Source organism: Xiphias gladius, chromosome 7 (assembly GCF_016859285.1).
Source record: "Xiphias gladius isolate SHS-SW01 ecotype Sanya breed wild chromosome 7, ASM1685928v1, whole genome shotgun sequence".
NCBI classification, from domain to species: Eukaryota; Metazoa; Chordata; class Actinopteri; order Istiophoriformes; family Xiphiidae; genus Xiphias; species Xiphias gladius.
Genome location: NC_053406.1, coordinates 12,003,224 through 12,018,058, shown reverse-complemented (window position 1 = coordinate 12,018,058; position 14,835 = coordinate 12,003,224). Strand labels below are relative to the sequence as shown.

Sequence of the window (14,835 nt, the reverse complement as noted above, 5' to 3'; positions counted from 1 at the left end):
TTTTAACTGTATGAACACATTAACATTACAATAAGTGAATGAAATGCATCTGTAGATCCATAATGGAAGAGAAAACAGAAAAAAAATTGTAATTATCATCTATCATTCTCTTTTTTCTTCCAGGACTATCGTATTGGAGTTGGTATCACATCCATTGAGATGAATGTAGGAAATGTGAAAGACTTAGACCGTCGTAGCTTTGATCTCACCACACCCTATCGCATATTCAGGTACTGTACCCACAAAGATAACACACACACTTAGAGACTTACTCTGCCATGTGTGTACATTAAACTCAAACATTTGATCTGCACATGTGCTTCATTGCAAGTCAACGGATGAGATGATCTGGGTGCTAGGATATTTATGGGAAATTAGATCATGTTGTTTTAATAAGAACTCCCACTGTCCATCTATCCTTAGAGTCCTCAGCTGGACATCTTTGGAGAATGTGAAAAGCCCTTTGTAAGAGTGTGTGTGTGTGTGTGCGTGTGCGTGTGTGTGTGTGTGTAGAAGAGTGAGAGCTGTGTGTGTGCAAAAGTGCATGTGTTGGTGTGGTATATGTGGGCTTTTGGCTGACAGTGCAGAGCCTGTAGTGCAAGGGCTCAGCTTGACAGGATGGGGAAATCTGAAAAGGCTTGTGTATTTGTATAGAGTTGGACTGTGTGTCAGTGTGTATCTTGGTCTGCATTGTATCTGTGTGTGTGTCTGCATGTGAAGTTTTTGTTTGTAGTAAATCTACATGAAATGATTGAGGCAGGAGGGAGACCAACAATATGTGTGTTTCTGGCACATGTTAGTGTATAGAAAATGTTGTGATTCTAGACATTTGAGAAGTGTTTGTATGTGTATTTTAAGGACATAGAGAAGCAACATGTTCTTAGGCGGATGAGAAGAGGAAGGATTCAGACATGAGAGTCTGCGTCAAGCAACAAATCTGTCTGTGTGTGTAGTTTCCGGTCTTTGACTCAAGAATATTTAGCAAAAGAAGACTCAGTTCTCAGCGGGCTCATGAGCATAAGGATACACACATACACAGGGCAAGCACAGGCTTTCTCATTTCTGTCATTTGGAATTTGACTGTTACACTGTCATGTTGGCATTAACGCTCGGCTGTGTGTTTGTCTCTTTCCACAGTTTCATAGCTGAGTCAGAACAGCTGAGAGAGCAGTGGGTGGACGCAATGCGGAACGCCATAGGTGAGGCATTGTCCAATAGCGAGGTGGCAGACCGGATCTGGGCGGAGCCTAACAACAGTTTCTGTGCTGACTGTGCGGCCCCCAAGCCGGAGTGGGCAGCCATCAACTTGTGCGTGGTGATCTGTAAACGATGCGCAGGTTTGTGTGTGTGGGTTTGGATTTCTGTTTGCTTTTGTACGTTTTTCAATGTGAATATTTGCTGTTTAATGAAATATTGACAGTGTAGTCAGCATAAGCGATAGGGATGTAAAAACTCTGATTAGAGTTGCTGTGGCCTAATTGTTGTAGAATTTCACAGTAGTGTTACACGGTGGGGATTTAATGTGTGTGTGTGTGTGTGTGTGTGTGTGTGTGTGTGTGTGTGTGTGTGTGTGTGTGTGTGTGTGTGTGTGTTTCAGGAGAGCACAGAGGATTGGGGCCTAGCATCTCGAAGGTTCGTAGTCTAAAGATGGACAGGAAGGTCTGGACAGAGGAGCTTATACAGGTACACGTACTCACAGAGAAAATCTACCTAAAGGTCTATGAGTTCTGGTTGTTGAAAAGATCATAGTATGTTTACCAAAAAATTATAACATGTTGCAATCTAGGTTTTTGCCTACAGGGACATGAACTACTTATTTATGACCAATGCATTTAGCTGCATAAACCCTGATAGAGCTGCAGGTTAATTTACACAGAGGTACCAGTTTATAAGGTACACTTGTATAACGTAGTACAGTCTAATACAGTAGTCCTTCAATGTCAAGTTTTTTTACGACACTGTGTCAGGGGTTTCGATTCAACTGTGGTATTACAGTGTCTGAGGCAGTAGTTAGAGGTGGTGTTGTAATATCTTGTGTGATATTGATCTACACACCTAACGGAATATTTGCAACTTGGTCCAGTATAATGTAATGTGATTAATACAATTAAAAATGTACAAACATACCTAGTAAACTGCACAGTGTATATAGACAGCATGGCGACCACACATGCCTCCTACCCTTTGTAATGTGGAAATACTTATCCTAAACCCTACCTGTGTTGCAGTTGTTCCTGTTGCTAGGCAACGAGCGCGTAAACAGTTTCTGGGCAGCTAACGTCCCGCCGAGTGAGGCTTTGACACCCTCTAGCTGCAGTGAAGAGAGAAGGCGCTTCATCACCAACAAATATCGCCAGGGAAAATACAGGAAGTACCATCCGCTGTACGGAAACCAGAGAGAGCTCAACAATGTAAGTTGAAATCAGTTTTGATTATTTACTTTAGTCTGTGTTATCATCATGTTTGAATTTGAACCTACACACTATTTTCTGTGGTTATAGAGATTGAATATACAAGACTATATTGGATATTCTGTCAGAGTTAAGAATTACTCAACATATCTTGGGAAAGAGAGGCTTTTGTAGACAGGGATGATTTATGACTATGACTAAATTGTCTTTTAATCCATCACATTGGCTTCATTAATTTTTTCATTTTTTGACACCTTTTGCTACTGAATGTAGTATTGATGCTTGTATGTCTCATAGAAGGTCACAGGCTTAGTTGGGACTGGATTATGCATGCATTCAGGCATATACACACCACACACTGTATATCTATACCCTCACTCCTCAGACTATGACTAAGATTCTAAGAATAAAGAAGTGACTACACATTCTGTACAATTTTAGTCCTTTTAGTGTTTACTCTTGTAGATCGATTAACGGACAGAGAAACAAAACGTCTATGTCCCAAGAAAGCAGTTAAAAAGAACACAAAACATAAGTGAGTCCCTTGTTGTAAATACACTTTTTAGAGCCTAATATTGTGCTACAGGTGAGCCAGATAGGCAGGTTCCTTTTATGACAAAAGCTGGCTCAATCCCTAAATTTAGTCCAACATGTAAAGCACTGTCTGCCAATTGCAATAATCTTAATAACTGACATTCAGAGTCAAAGTAAATTAAACACAGAAAGAATGATATTAATGCATGTTTCAAATCCTGTTAATTCCTGGCAAAAACTTATAAGTTCATAACAGAGGTGTAGGAGAATCAGCAGTGGCCTCTATGTAGGGGAGACATTACAATTTAGCCCAGGGAGTACCTGTAGACAACAGTCCTGTCAGGATGGACACCCGGGCTATCTGTCCTTGTGTCCTTGTCAGTGGGAGCTCAGAATTTAGTCAGCAAAAGTCAGAAGTAGGACATTTGGGAAAAGTCTGGGAATGGCTAGAGCTGAGGGTTTTATATTGTGCCCTTGCTGTGTTCCACTATGCGTGGTAAATGTCTTAGTGTTTCAGACCCAGCTGGGTCAGTCATTAGCTGCTTAACCCACTTACCACAAACAATGTGGACTGTTCACAGACACACTGAGTGTGTGAGTGAGTCACATTTAGCACCTGACTGTGAGTTCTATTTTTCCTCCTTCAAGCATTTCAGCGTGTGTGTGCGTGTGTGTGTGTGTGTGTGTGTGTGTGTGTGTGTGTGTGTGTGTGTGTGTGTGTGTGTGTGTGTGTGTGTGTGTGTGTGTGTGTGTGTTTGTGAGTCACTGTGTTTGGGATTTGCAGAGGGAGATAAAGGAAGTTTTCTTGTCACACACATGCACACTGATCATTGCTCATTATGGTTAAAGCTGTTTTTGCTCAGCTGCTGGTCCTCCCTTCTTCGTTCAGTCCTCCATCATGGCTATCTCTTTTTCCTCTTACTACCTTCTTTCCATATTGCTTTTTCATGCTACCTCTGGGGAATGTCATCTCGTGGACAATGCGGGAGTTCCCCTCATTTAAGACAGATAATTACTCTGATTGCTGTTCTACCTGTTTTTCTCTTTTTCCAGTCTCGAAGTCCTTGACGTTCTTCAGCTCTGCGTTGCTACTATTTCCACTAGGGTGTGTCATGAAATAATAGACTGTGCACTTTGTCCATTATGCAGTTACAGTATGTGACAAGGCACTGACAATTTGGCAGTGTGTGTGAGTGTGGAGAGAAAAACAGTAGTTTGTGTACCATATGAGCATAATAGTGTCTTTGGGCTACATCCAGGTTTGCTGATCTAGTCCTGGCTTTTTATCCCCACTTCTGTGCTTCCTGTCTTCTTTGTTTTTCCCTTTTTTTCTAAATGTGACATAATTACTCACTGCTTTAGCTGGAATGTGCTATAACTCCGCCTCTACTCCTCCTCCTGTCCTCCTCATTGTTTGGCTGGGACTGCTGAAGAAAGTTGATCTCTTCACTCCTGGCTCTTTTTTTACTTGTAAGAGGCTAGTGTTCCCGTAACTTTCTTTCAAACTACAGTCTCACAAATTAAACCTTTTTTTTTTTTTTTGCATTTGCAACTTTTGTGTGTGTGTCTGCATTAACTGACATTCCAACAGAGGAGTCATTGATAGGAACTGAAACCTACCAGGTAAGTTGTTTGTGAGCTGAGCTATAGGGCAGGGTAGTGAAAGTATGTTGTGTATCTTTATCTGTGTGTTCTTGTAGATTAGCTTTGTAAAGAGAGTGTGTGAATGGGTCTTTTGTAGGTTCGTACAACAGACTCCAGACCTCTGACAGTATGCGATCTCATAGGTGTTGAAAAATTCCACATTTAAATGCGTTTGAGAGGCATGATTTGGTCTTTAATACAGTGATCTGGACTGTTATACTGTAGCTCTATGTTAGTGCATGCACATAGTTATCGCGTGTGTGTGTGTGTGTGTGTGTGTGTGTGTGTGTGTGTGTGTGTGTGTGTGTGTGTGTGTGTGTGTTTTTCACTTGAGTTGGATGAGATACGTTAACATGCATATTAATGTTTGAGTAGGCATGTTTTTGTAGCTTTTTGGCATTTTTGGTCTGTGTTGCTCTCTCTATCTGTACTCATGTGTGTTTGTGTGTGTGTGCGTTTGTGTGTTCGCCCATCCATGTATTCTCTGTGCACTCAGAGTAGACGATAGGCTCACCTCTATCAATGGACATCATTGTCTCTCTCTCTCTCTCTCTCTCTCTCTCTCATTCTCTCTCTCTCTCTCTCTCTCTCTCTCTGTCCTCTCCTGCTTTGTTTCCCCCCTTTCTTTGCCTTTTGCTGTCTTCCTTTCCTCTTTTGCAACTATTAATGCTATCTACAGTTTTCCATTCATTATTTGGGTTTTATGTTCTCATGCAAGAACATAGTGTTTATATTTTTATTAAAAATGTGTAAATATGTGCAAACTCAACTTGGTATTGTCTTTGGGTGACCTAAACTGTGTAGTATGTTTGTCACTAGTGTGTTTAGAATAAAAATGAGAGCCAGCCATGAACCTGTCTTCCTCCATGGTGTCTTACCATATTACACTAATTTTTTAACCTTTTTTCCAGAGCCGTTTTATTGACATATCAAAATGCTTGAAATGTTTTGTTGTTTGGTGGTTTCCTTCAATCCGTTCACTGTAATGATCCCACAGTAGCTTACACATCCCATTTTTGTTATAAGCATAAAAAAATTAGCAACGGACAAGTTATTATGAAAACCACTACCAGTCTTGTTGAGCTTGTGCTTGTTGTGTCTGTGCTGACTGCATGTGAGTGACAATCAGCAGGTTATTGGTGCTTATTATAGGAAACAGTATATAGCAGTACTAAAAAGTCTTTATTGGTTTGTTTTTATTCTTGAAGCATTTTCGAAAGAGGCTTCCATAAAAGAATCCAACTCTCTTACCCTTTTTTGTTGTCCATTCCCTGCTGTGGCTCATTCTTTTGTCTCATCTTTCTTCCCTTTCCAGCCGAGTCCTCTCATTTTCCTCCTTCCCACTGTAGGATTTTAGGTCATAAATCCCTTTCATTTCTACAGGGAGATCTGCTTGAGATGGGATCTGCTTTCTTGTTTATTTCCCAGTGCTTTTCTTTCCCCCTTCTTTGTCTGTCTTTCTGTTTTTCCAACATGTCATATGCATTCTTCTCTTCCCCCTCCTTCATTTGTCTGGATTTTCATCTCCACCTTCTTCTCCATCTCCCTCTGTAAACTGTCCCCGGTGAGGTAATGATGGAACATATGTGGATAACTTCTCTTTACCAGCTGGATTTAATATATGAACGTATGTACGCATATAAATGTGGGTGTAGTTTCGGCTGGATGTTCAATATATGCTAAAGTGGACAAAGCAGAACCGGCTGCATGTGTTCATGTCTGTGCATCTGTACATAGGGCGTCTGAGTTATCATGTTGAGTTTGTAGCCAAGTACAATCAGTCTCTGATTAATGAGCTTCACTGAAATGCTTTCATCTCCCAATCACAATATTTTTTTTCTTCTGTTTCTCTCATCTCTTTCTTTTCCTCCAATTCTGTCCTATGTAACTGCTGAGGCCAGATGGTGGCCTGTGATTTTAGACACACCCAGATAAAAATCTCTCTCTGTCTCTTTCCCTCTCTCCCTCTCTCTGGGGAAATTGGAAAAGATTCTTGAATTTCCTTCTCTCTCTCTCTCTTTCTTTCTTTTCTCTCTCTCTCTCTTTCTTTCTTTCTTTCTCTCTCTCTTTTTCTCTCTTTCTCTCTCTCTCTGTGTTATTACATTACTCCCTGTTTCATAGACAGCAGATGTTGAAAGGCGTGAGGTCTTCAGACACTCAAACAACCCATTTCCTCATTGTGCTTTGTTCTGATTGGTTCACATCTCTCGGTCAGAGGGAACATGGTTGGCCATTGATACATTACAGTACACTGACCTATATACCCCATAGCTTTCTCATGTATGTCCACATGGAACAGAAGGGTGGTATTGTTCTCTTTTACTGGAACATACACATATGCAGTTATCGGTTTTGTGGAATGTGTCATCACATTATGTTGACAGCTAGATATCTGCGCTACATTGTGTCTTTAGTCAAATTACAGTATATCATACTATGCCTTCACATGTAGCATGGTGGCTAATGTAGGCCCATGGGCACTGATCTGAAGTACTGACTTCTCTGGCTTTTAGCTTCAGTCAGTACAGCTATACATGGTGGTCAGTTTCATGTGATACTTTAAAAATATCTGTTGTACAGCATACTAAACCCCTTTTTATATGTGCAGTGTACGGTTTTTCCTGAACTTAAAGCCATATTGATACTTATTGACTTGAATTCATTGTGAAAATTCACTAAACGTTAGTTCATTCTCATTGCGTAAAAAGGAGTAATCTGCCAAAAGTAACAATGGGCTTGGAACAGCTGGGAAACACTTTGGGTTTAGGTTGTGAGGATGGAATTATAGACAAACATAAGCAAAAGACAACAACAAGGAGTTTAATAATGCAGGCAACATATAGTAAATTGTTTCCCAGGATTAGGAAAATGAGAGAGTGCAGTGCCAAATTCAAGCAGAAAAAGGTGAAGAGAAAAATGTCGATCAAACCCACTCCAGGGATCACCTCTCTGTCTAGCACATGATTTCACGTGGATCCAGTTTTCCAAGTTGGTGCTGCAGGCATGCAGGCACTCATGTACTTCCTACTGTTTTCCAGGTTGTAAATATTCAGATTCTAAATTAAATCAATTGAACTCTCTCATCTCTGGGTTTTAACTGTTCCCTTTCACTCTAGTTGGACTTGTTTTCCCCCTCTGAACCCTGATCACAGGTGTCTCATTAACTTTATCTACCAAGGTTTTAAAAAAGAAGGGCCTCTCTGTTTAGTGTGATCAGCTTTATTGAAACACAAAACAAGCATTTACAGAGTCAGTCAAAATGTTAAAAAAAAGCTGGCCTCTTAAGACAAGGCAGATTTTTTTCAGCTGTGTTTGTAAATGCAGTCCAATACCTGATGTAAGTCAGTCTTTTTGTGGTTTAATTTATGTCACTTTAGTTTTGCCTTGCTATAAATAATACTTTGTAACGCATAAGTCCCGGCATTCTTAATTGTTAGTGTCTCTTGTGAAATTGACATCAAACGTATTACATCAAGTTAGGGTTATTTCAGTATCTATCTTCAAATATTTACATCCTTTTTTCAGTTTGTTTTGGCACAATACCTCCGCTTTTAATAGTTCACTAGCGGTTTTAGCCAGAAAATTTTTAAATGTGTACCCGAAAATGGCATTTGTATCAATTGCTCCATATATAAACAAAAAGAAGCTGCTGACAACTAAAGCAGACCACTGAAATACCTAGAATGCAGATTGAAATGATGTTGATTACCAGGTCCTATATCCCAGCTCTGTTGTGGCACTTACGCTATCCATATGATGAAACTATCTACAGTATGCCATGTGGATGTGTTCCACTCCAGATGACTGACTTTGTTCAGCTTTTTGTTCAGATGTCTTCTATGGTGTGTGAGACAGAGAAATGTAGCTCGTCTCTGTGTCTTTTTTGTGTGGGGGATGTCTTGCAATCTTAATCTTTGTTAATTGGTTTGTTTGTCTTTATTTGTGTGTAAAGGCTCAGTAGGGCTTGAATAGAGGAGGGGTTCTGTTGGTATGTGTGACAAAGTGCTGTGGAATTTCTCAATCAGATCCAGAAGAGCTTATTGGTTTTAACAGAAGACAGACTGGTGTGCGGATGAGTGTGAGTGTGTGGTTATGTGCGTGCGTATGTGTGTATAGTTGAATGAGTCTGTGTAGAGTTCCTCAGCTGTAAAAACACTGCATCTTCCTTTTCTCAGACATAACATCTTTCCTGTTCAGCCTCCCCCCTCCTTCGTCTTTTTTTTAATTCAGATTTACAGTATATAGACAAAATCTGGTACCTTATTGAGTCAAAAGACAGCTCTTTAGTTTCATCCTTAGGATTGTTGTCAAGTACATAAAATCTGTATTTGTTTTTCACCATCTTGTTTAAGACCAATTTTTCTCCAAATGATGATGATAATCCAAATCATGGCACTAAAGCAGTGGTTTTGTGCTCTGAGGGAGTGTTTTGACATTAGCATATGTTGGTTTTCAACTTTCAACAAAGTTTTTTTTTTTTGAAAGATCCATGTAAGATTATTTTATTTATTGTGTGCGTTTTTGCTCACATGGCTTCTGTTGAACATTCAAAGGTTGTAATATTTTTTAATCAATAATAGAGAAGACACTGCATTAGTTTCCGCTTGGAAAAGACATACGCAAACATTGTTGACAGGCACTGGCCCAAGTAAAGCGATCAGAAAGCTCATTATACTGTTAGTGGCTCTGGATCAGGAGAGGGGCCTTCTGCAAGTTTTAAAGCCTGTCTACACAGACACACATTGCCACGTCTGTTTGGGGTGTTTAATTTTAGTTTGACCTCAGCTGTTTCCTTTGAGACAAAAAGCTGACAGAGAATCACATGACATGATTAAGCCTGGTCAGCAGCTGTAGGACCATAATGCAAAAGTCATTGGTTTATTATCAGTTTTTTATCAGTATTACATATTTTTTAACCTCTTGCTTCCTCTCTGTAACTGTAACTTGATTACTGCTTAGCACACTCTCTCTCGTTATCTCCTGTATCCTCTTGATTCATTCTACCTTTTCTTTCTTCCTTCTGTCTTCTTTCAGTGTCTCACTTTCATATCTCACTTCCTCATCTCCCTTTTATTCCTGGCTTTAATTGTATTACAATAGTATGACAAATACCATAAAAACAGAATTTATGTTCATACTGTTTTATACCTTGTATGGTCTTACATGTGATGTGATTGTCCAGTTCTCATCTTAATTTGCTACTGTATCTGAAACAAAGTTATATATGTCTTTCCACAGCACATAAATGGTATGTTAACATATAGTATTACTTTTAAGTTCAATACCAGCATTCAGTACAATGGAATAAGGGCTGGAGGCCATTGTTGCTTATGTCAACAAAGCAACACATCATTGTCTCCATCTTTAAGTTTTGTACATGGGCATTTACTCGTGTGTGTCTTTATGTTTTGATGGTTTCTTCCTCTCCCCTTCTCCCTAGGCTCTGTGTATAAATGTGCAGTGCAGCGATGTGCTAGAGACATTAGGCCTGATCTTCTGTGGTGCAGATGTAAATTGTTCGACTGGTATGGCAAGTTGGCCCTCCCCTCTCTCCCTGGCAAATGCACACTCTCAACCCTTACAGGCTGAGTTAATTAGCCACAATCTCAACACAGGTACAGTATAACTGTGCATGCACAGCGTCACATAAAAGCACCTTTGTTTTTAATTATGCTTAAATAAGGGTGTATCAGTGATGTGTGACAGACTATTTTGATTGTCATCTCAGTTGTTCCCATGTCAACTTTATGTCAGGATAATAAAAAGGGGGATTATATCTTACATTGTTAGTTATTTGTTTAAGTCAAACTCAGCATGAAAATGGCACAGCCCCAATATACACATTAAAAAAGAGTTTGCAAATGATATTTGCTTTATGTACTGTAAGCCTTGTGTCTAATGTGTCTAATGGATATTGTCTGGCTATTTGAAAATAATACAGTCAAAATTATTGTGTAGGGAATTGAATGCACATTCATTACATTTTCGTTGTTGTTTCACTATTGTACCATTAACTTTTGTTGACCAGTAATGATGACATTTCTAAATGATACATTACCAAACTTGCATTCATGTCATACCCATGAGTGTTTTGAGTGTTATCAACTCAATTTTACCTAATGCATTTCTCCCATTTCAGACTCCCAGTAGATGACAGCCTGTATGGAAGGTTTTACAAAAGAAGATATTTTACTTTTTTGTTTGTTTTCCTGCAGAGCTGCCACGATCAGAGGTGGGTGGGGCCATGGAGGCGGTACATTACTCAGCACCACCTTCTGTCTCTCTCAATGGTTTCCTGTTCAAAACTGCATCCATGGCTCGAGCTATCACAGAGCGCAAGGCCAGAGAGGGTATGCATGGACACTGTGCAACACTAGCACACTTTACTCAGCCTTGTGTGTTTAAACAGCTATTTTCTGAACAAAGTAATGTAATACTTAAAAAAAACCACACTGTAAAAGGCTCATTAGCTTCAAATAGAAAGAATTTGCTAACACAATACAGTAAACACACAAAACTAGTGTCTATAGATGCCATTTGTATTATTATGATTCTTAATATTATGCTTGGCAAATCTTTATTTGTTCTTCCATGTAGAGTTCAGTCGTCGCTGGTGCACGCTGAATGATGGTATCTTCAGCTACTATGAGAGTGACAAGAACTCAAACCCAAATGGAGCTCTGAAGGCGTCAGAGATAGTCTGTTTGGTTGTCGACATGCCTGAAAAACATGGGTACACATACAAACTTATATGCTGAGAGTCTCCCTTTCACCCACTGCTTGTCTGAAATACAGAATTTATTAATAACAAAAAATGAAATAATACATGGCTAAAACTAAATATCCTTTTCATTATTCAGACTTGGCTGTCATATTGAAATATACCAAATGCATGTGTAGATGTGTGAACACAGCTTTTTGGACACAAAATGATTTCTTTCTCTCTATTTCCCTCCTGTTTTTAATACTGCCCTTTCCTCCTAACCTCTCTTTCTATAGGTATGACAATACCTTTGAACTCTACTCTGAGTCAGAGCGTCTCTATCTGTTTGGCACTGATGATCCAGACAGCCACAAAGAATGGGTCAAGTCTATTGCCAAGGTAAATACCAAATACATATCCGGGGGGGTCTAGATCCACAAACAAAAATTCTCTTAATTTCTCCTCAGGTGGACTCACAAAGAGTTGATATAGTAACTTTTCATTTTTTGTATTGAAATTGGAGAGCTCTGTTAAGTGGAAGGATATGCAGTTCCAGCCATGCTAAGCTGGGAAATGCTGTCTGGTGGTCAGGACAGGGCTAGCTAATGCTGACCTGTTTCCTGTTTCACTTATTTTCATTCAGAACAGCACTCTTCACAAATGAGACAACCATCCAATGCACGATGTTGTGAAATGAAACAACAGTTACTTTGACCTTCTGCTCTCTGCTGCAGTATACGCTGAAATAGTTGCAGCAAAATGTGTGTACTCAAAATTCTGTTTAATATTTTATAAACCATGGGATATGTCAGAGTCTTGGACAAAGCTGGATTGCCTCTGCCCAGGACTAGCTGAATAAAGTCAAATTGCAGCTACTGGCTGTTTCTGTTTAATTGAGTGTCACAAGAAATATGAACACCAAGATGGTAGATGGACAGAGCATTGGTGGCTCCTGCATGTCTAGCCACAAAGACGATATTACCTGACTCAAAGGTGAATTTGTTGCAGTTATTGACCACACCATTCACTTTCTAGCAATCCTGCTAGTGAAGTATTGTACAGGAGCTTTGTGCAGAACCTTTCTTCTTACAATTTTATTAGTACTGGTTTTTGAGGAGGGTTTCAGTAATACTCAGACTAAAGTGGTTAAATCATCATCAGAGGAAAAGTTCACAATTATTGTGCAATATATTACAAAGACACAATGCCCCCCTTTTATTTGTAGAGCTTTATCCCAGCCTCTGCAGAGCCTTTACTGAGGCTGGGTTTTGAGCGGATTGGGCGGCTGAAATGTAAAGACGGCTTGAACCTACAAACATCCAAGGTTGGTTGGTTTGCTCTAGTGGGCTCCACACTTCACGCCTACCTGGAGGACAGCCAGGGGGAGGAGATCCACCTCCGCAAACTGAATGAACTTTGTGAGTGAAACATGTAAACATAAATACATGGACACCGAAACAAACAGCACATTTACTACATACATACTGTAATCTGTGCACATACTGTGTATGAAATACAGTAATTTGAACCACGGGCATTTTGTGAATTCTGTTCAGTTGGAAAGCATGGCTCTCTGAAAGAATATGCTTACAATGCATTTGTGTTCCACAGCCATCCAACAAGACAATGAAGTGCTTGTTCTTGTGGAGAGAGGCAGGTGAGAAGAAAGAATTATTTCAGATTTCAAGTTATATTTCTAATGTTTGATGGAAAAATAGACGTTTGCCTCTGTTTAACTTCACAACTTGTCCTACAGTTTAAAGCCACTTCAAGGAGTATGATAACCTGTTTCTTTAAAAAAAAAAAAAAATCCTAATTGTATAACATTTAGTCCTAATACTAAAAAAATATACAACATTTTTTTTCTTCACATATTCTTCTGGTCCTTTTCTGTCACTCTTTAACTGTTCCCCTCTGTCTCCCGCTCTCTTTCCTTAGAACTCTGTACATAGAGGGAGAGAGGAAGTTGGATTTTGCTGGCTGGTGTGGGGCCATCCAGACGGCAGCGGGGAGTGGAGGAGACACACTGAGCCAGCAGCAACTCACAGAGACAGATATACCTGTCATCGTTCACAGCTGCATCGGCTACATCACTCAGTGCGGTGAGAGCCATGCAGAGATGTACACAGACAGTGACACAAATGCATTGAAAGAGCCATATCATTTTCTCCATCTCACACTGTGTTGACATACACTGGTGCACACACATTTATATATTCATGAAATCATGCTCCTTATCTCTGCCTCGCATAATATGCCTGGATTCACATCATAGGAGACGCTTTATACTCTCTACATTGCTTTATGCAATTTTGGCCTTTCTTGTCTTCGTGCTACTGTGTGGGCACTTTCTGTGTGTGTGTCCTCATGTGACTATAATAGAAGGAGTTCTGGCTCTGAGTGAGACCAACGGACCGCAAGTCAACAAAACAACTCTGTTCCACCTTCATTTTTCTCTCGGTCCCTCCTTTGGTGCTTTTCTTTCCCTCTCTTTTGTATTCTCTTCGTCATCCCTGACTCCTCATTCTTTGTCTTCCACCCACCCTCCACCAGCCGACCTGCCATTTTTAAGTCTGACTAGTTTTCCCTCTCCTTTCCTCTCTGTCAGCCTTTGTCCTCTCTTTGATCTTTCCCTCTCTTTTTCTCCTATCACACCTTCATTTCCCTCCATTTACTGTATGCACTTGTGTTGCCATATGTGTGCAAGGGTGTATAGGGTTGTGTGTGTCTATGTGTGTGGGAGTCTTCATTATGGTGATATCCTCTACTTTTCTGTTGGGAATGTTAGTCTGGTCAGCTTTCTGGGAAACCGTGGCAGAACTGTGCTTGTTCTCGCCTCCATGAACTGCTAGAGGTAATTTACCATACAAAACTTCAGATGTAATCATCCTTGATATTGTGACCTAGAGCAGGGTTTTTCAAACCTTTTGACAAATTATAGTGACTTCTTCTGGACACTGGATGTTTAGAGCATCATGAGAACTATTAGAACTATAAGCTCATGACCTGGGACTTTAGGCTCTAATAAATGGTTAAAGTCTGTCATAATGAAACTACATTGTAATCAGGTCTCACTTGAAAAATTTAACACACTTCTAATTGAAACAGGCTTTTAATCATGACACACTGCGGCTAAAAACAACTATTAGAAGAACAGCACAAAATAAAGAAAACAAGAGTGTTTTTTAATGACCAGAAGCCGTCTAGTGGACATAACTTGCACTGAGTCAATGGAGCAGTGTTTCACACCCAGGACACTTTGTTTTCTGAATATATAGAAGATAATTTAACAGTAGGTAACACAGTGTAGAAAACTCTCTCTGCCAACACTACTCTCTGTTCAGTTAAACCTTTCAAGCATGTTGTTGTGACAGCAGATATTTTGATGTTTTTCCATATTGTGCTTTCAGCAGTCAGTTGATGGCTGATGAATAACAAAGTCTTTGACAGCACTAACTGATATTTGGTCAAAGGAGCCTGAAAGTTTTAGCCTTTAGAGAATGGTGTATCTAAAAAGTCTATGAGAACAAAATTGTAGGATTT

The 14,835-nt window shown here is 39.8% G+C and overlaps 1 protein-coding gene across 9 annotated transcripts in view; it reads left to right on the top strand.

The window, feature by feature from the left end:
- The window catches only part of LOC120791582 (arf-GAP with Rho-GAP domain, ANK repeat and PH domain-containing protein 1-like), a 50,053-nt gene that overhangs the window by 21,234 nt on the left and 13,984 nt on the right, over nucleotides 1-14,835 (top strand). For all 9 annotated transcript variants that reach the window (XM_040130036.1, XM_040130039.1, XM_040130040.1 and 6 more), the window contains 11 exons: nucleotides 124-230; nucleotides 1,138-1,337; nucleotides 1,598-1,683; nucleotides 2,229-2,411; nucleotides 10,030-10,204; nucleotides 10,805-10,939; nucleotides 11,187-11,322; nucleotides 11,589-11,691; nucleotides 12,518-12,710; nucleotides 12,904-12,949; nucleotides 13,231-13,394. In XM_040130036.1, coding sequence (XP_039985970.1) covers nucleotides 124-230; nucleotides 1,138-1,337; nucleotides 1,598-1,683; nucleotides 2,229-2,411; nucleotides 10,030-10,204; nucleotides 10,805-10,939; nucleotides 11,187-11,322; nucleotides 11,589-11,691; nucleotides 12,518-12,710; nucleotides 12,904-12,949; nucleotides 13,231-13,394 — 1,528 coding nt within the window. The remainder of the gene's footprint in view (nucleotides 1-123; nucleotides 231-1,137; nucleotides 1,338-1,597; nucleotides 1,684-2,228; nucleotides 2,412-10,029; nucleotides 10,205-10,804; nucleotides 10,940-11,186; nucleotides 11,323-11,588; nucleotides 11,692-12,517; nucleotides 12,711-12,903; nucleotides 12,950-13,230; nucleotides 13,395-14,835) is intronic.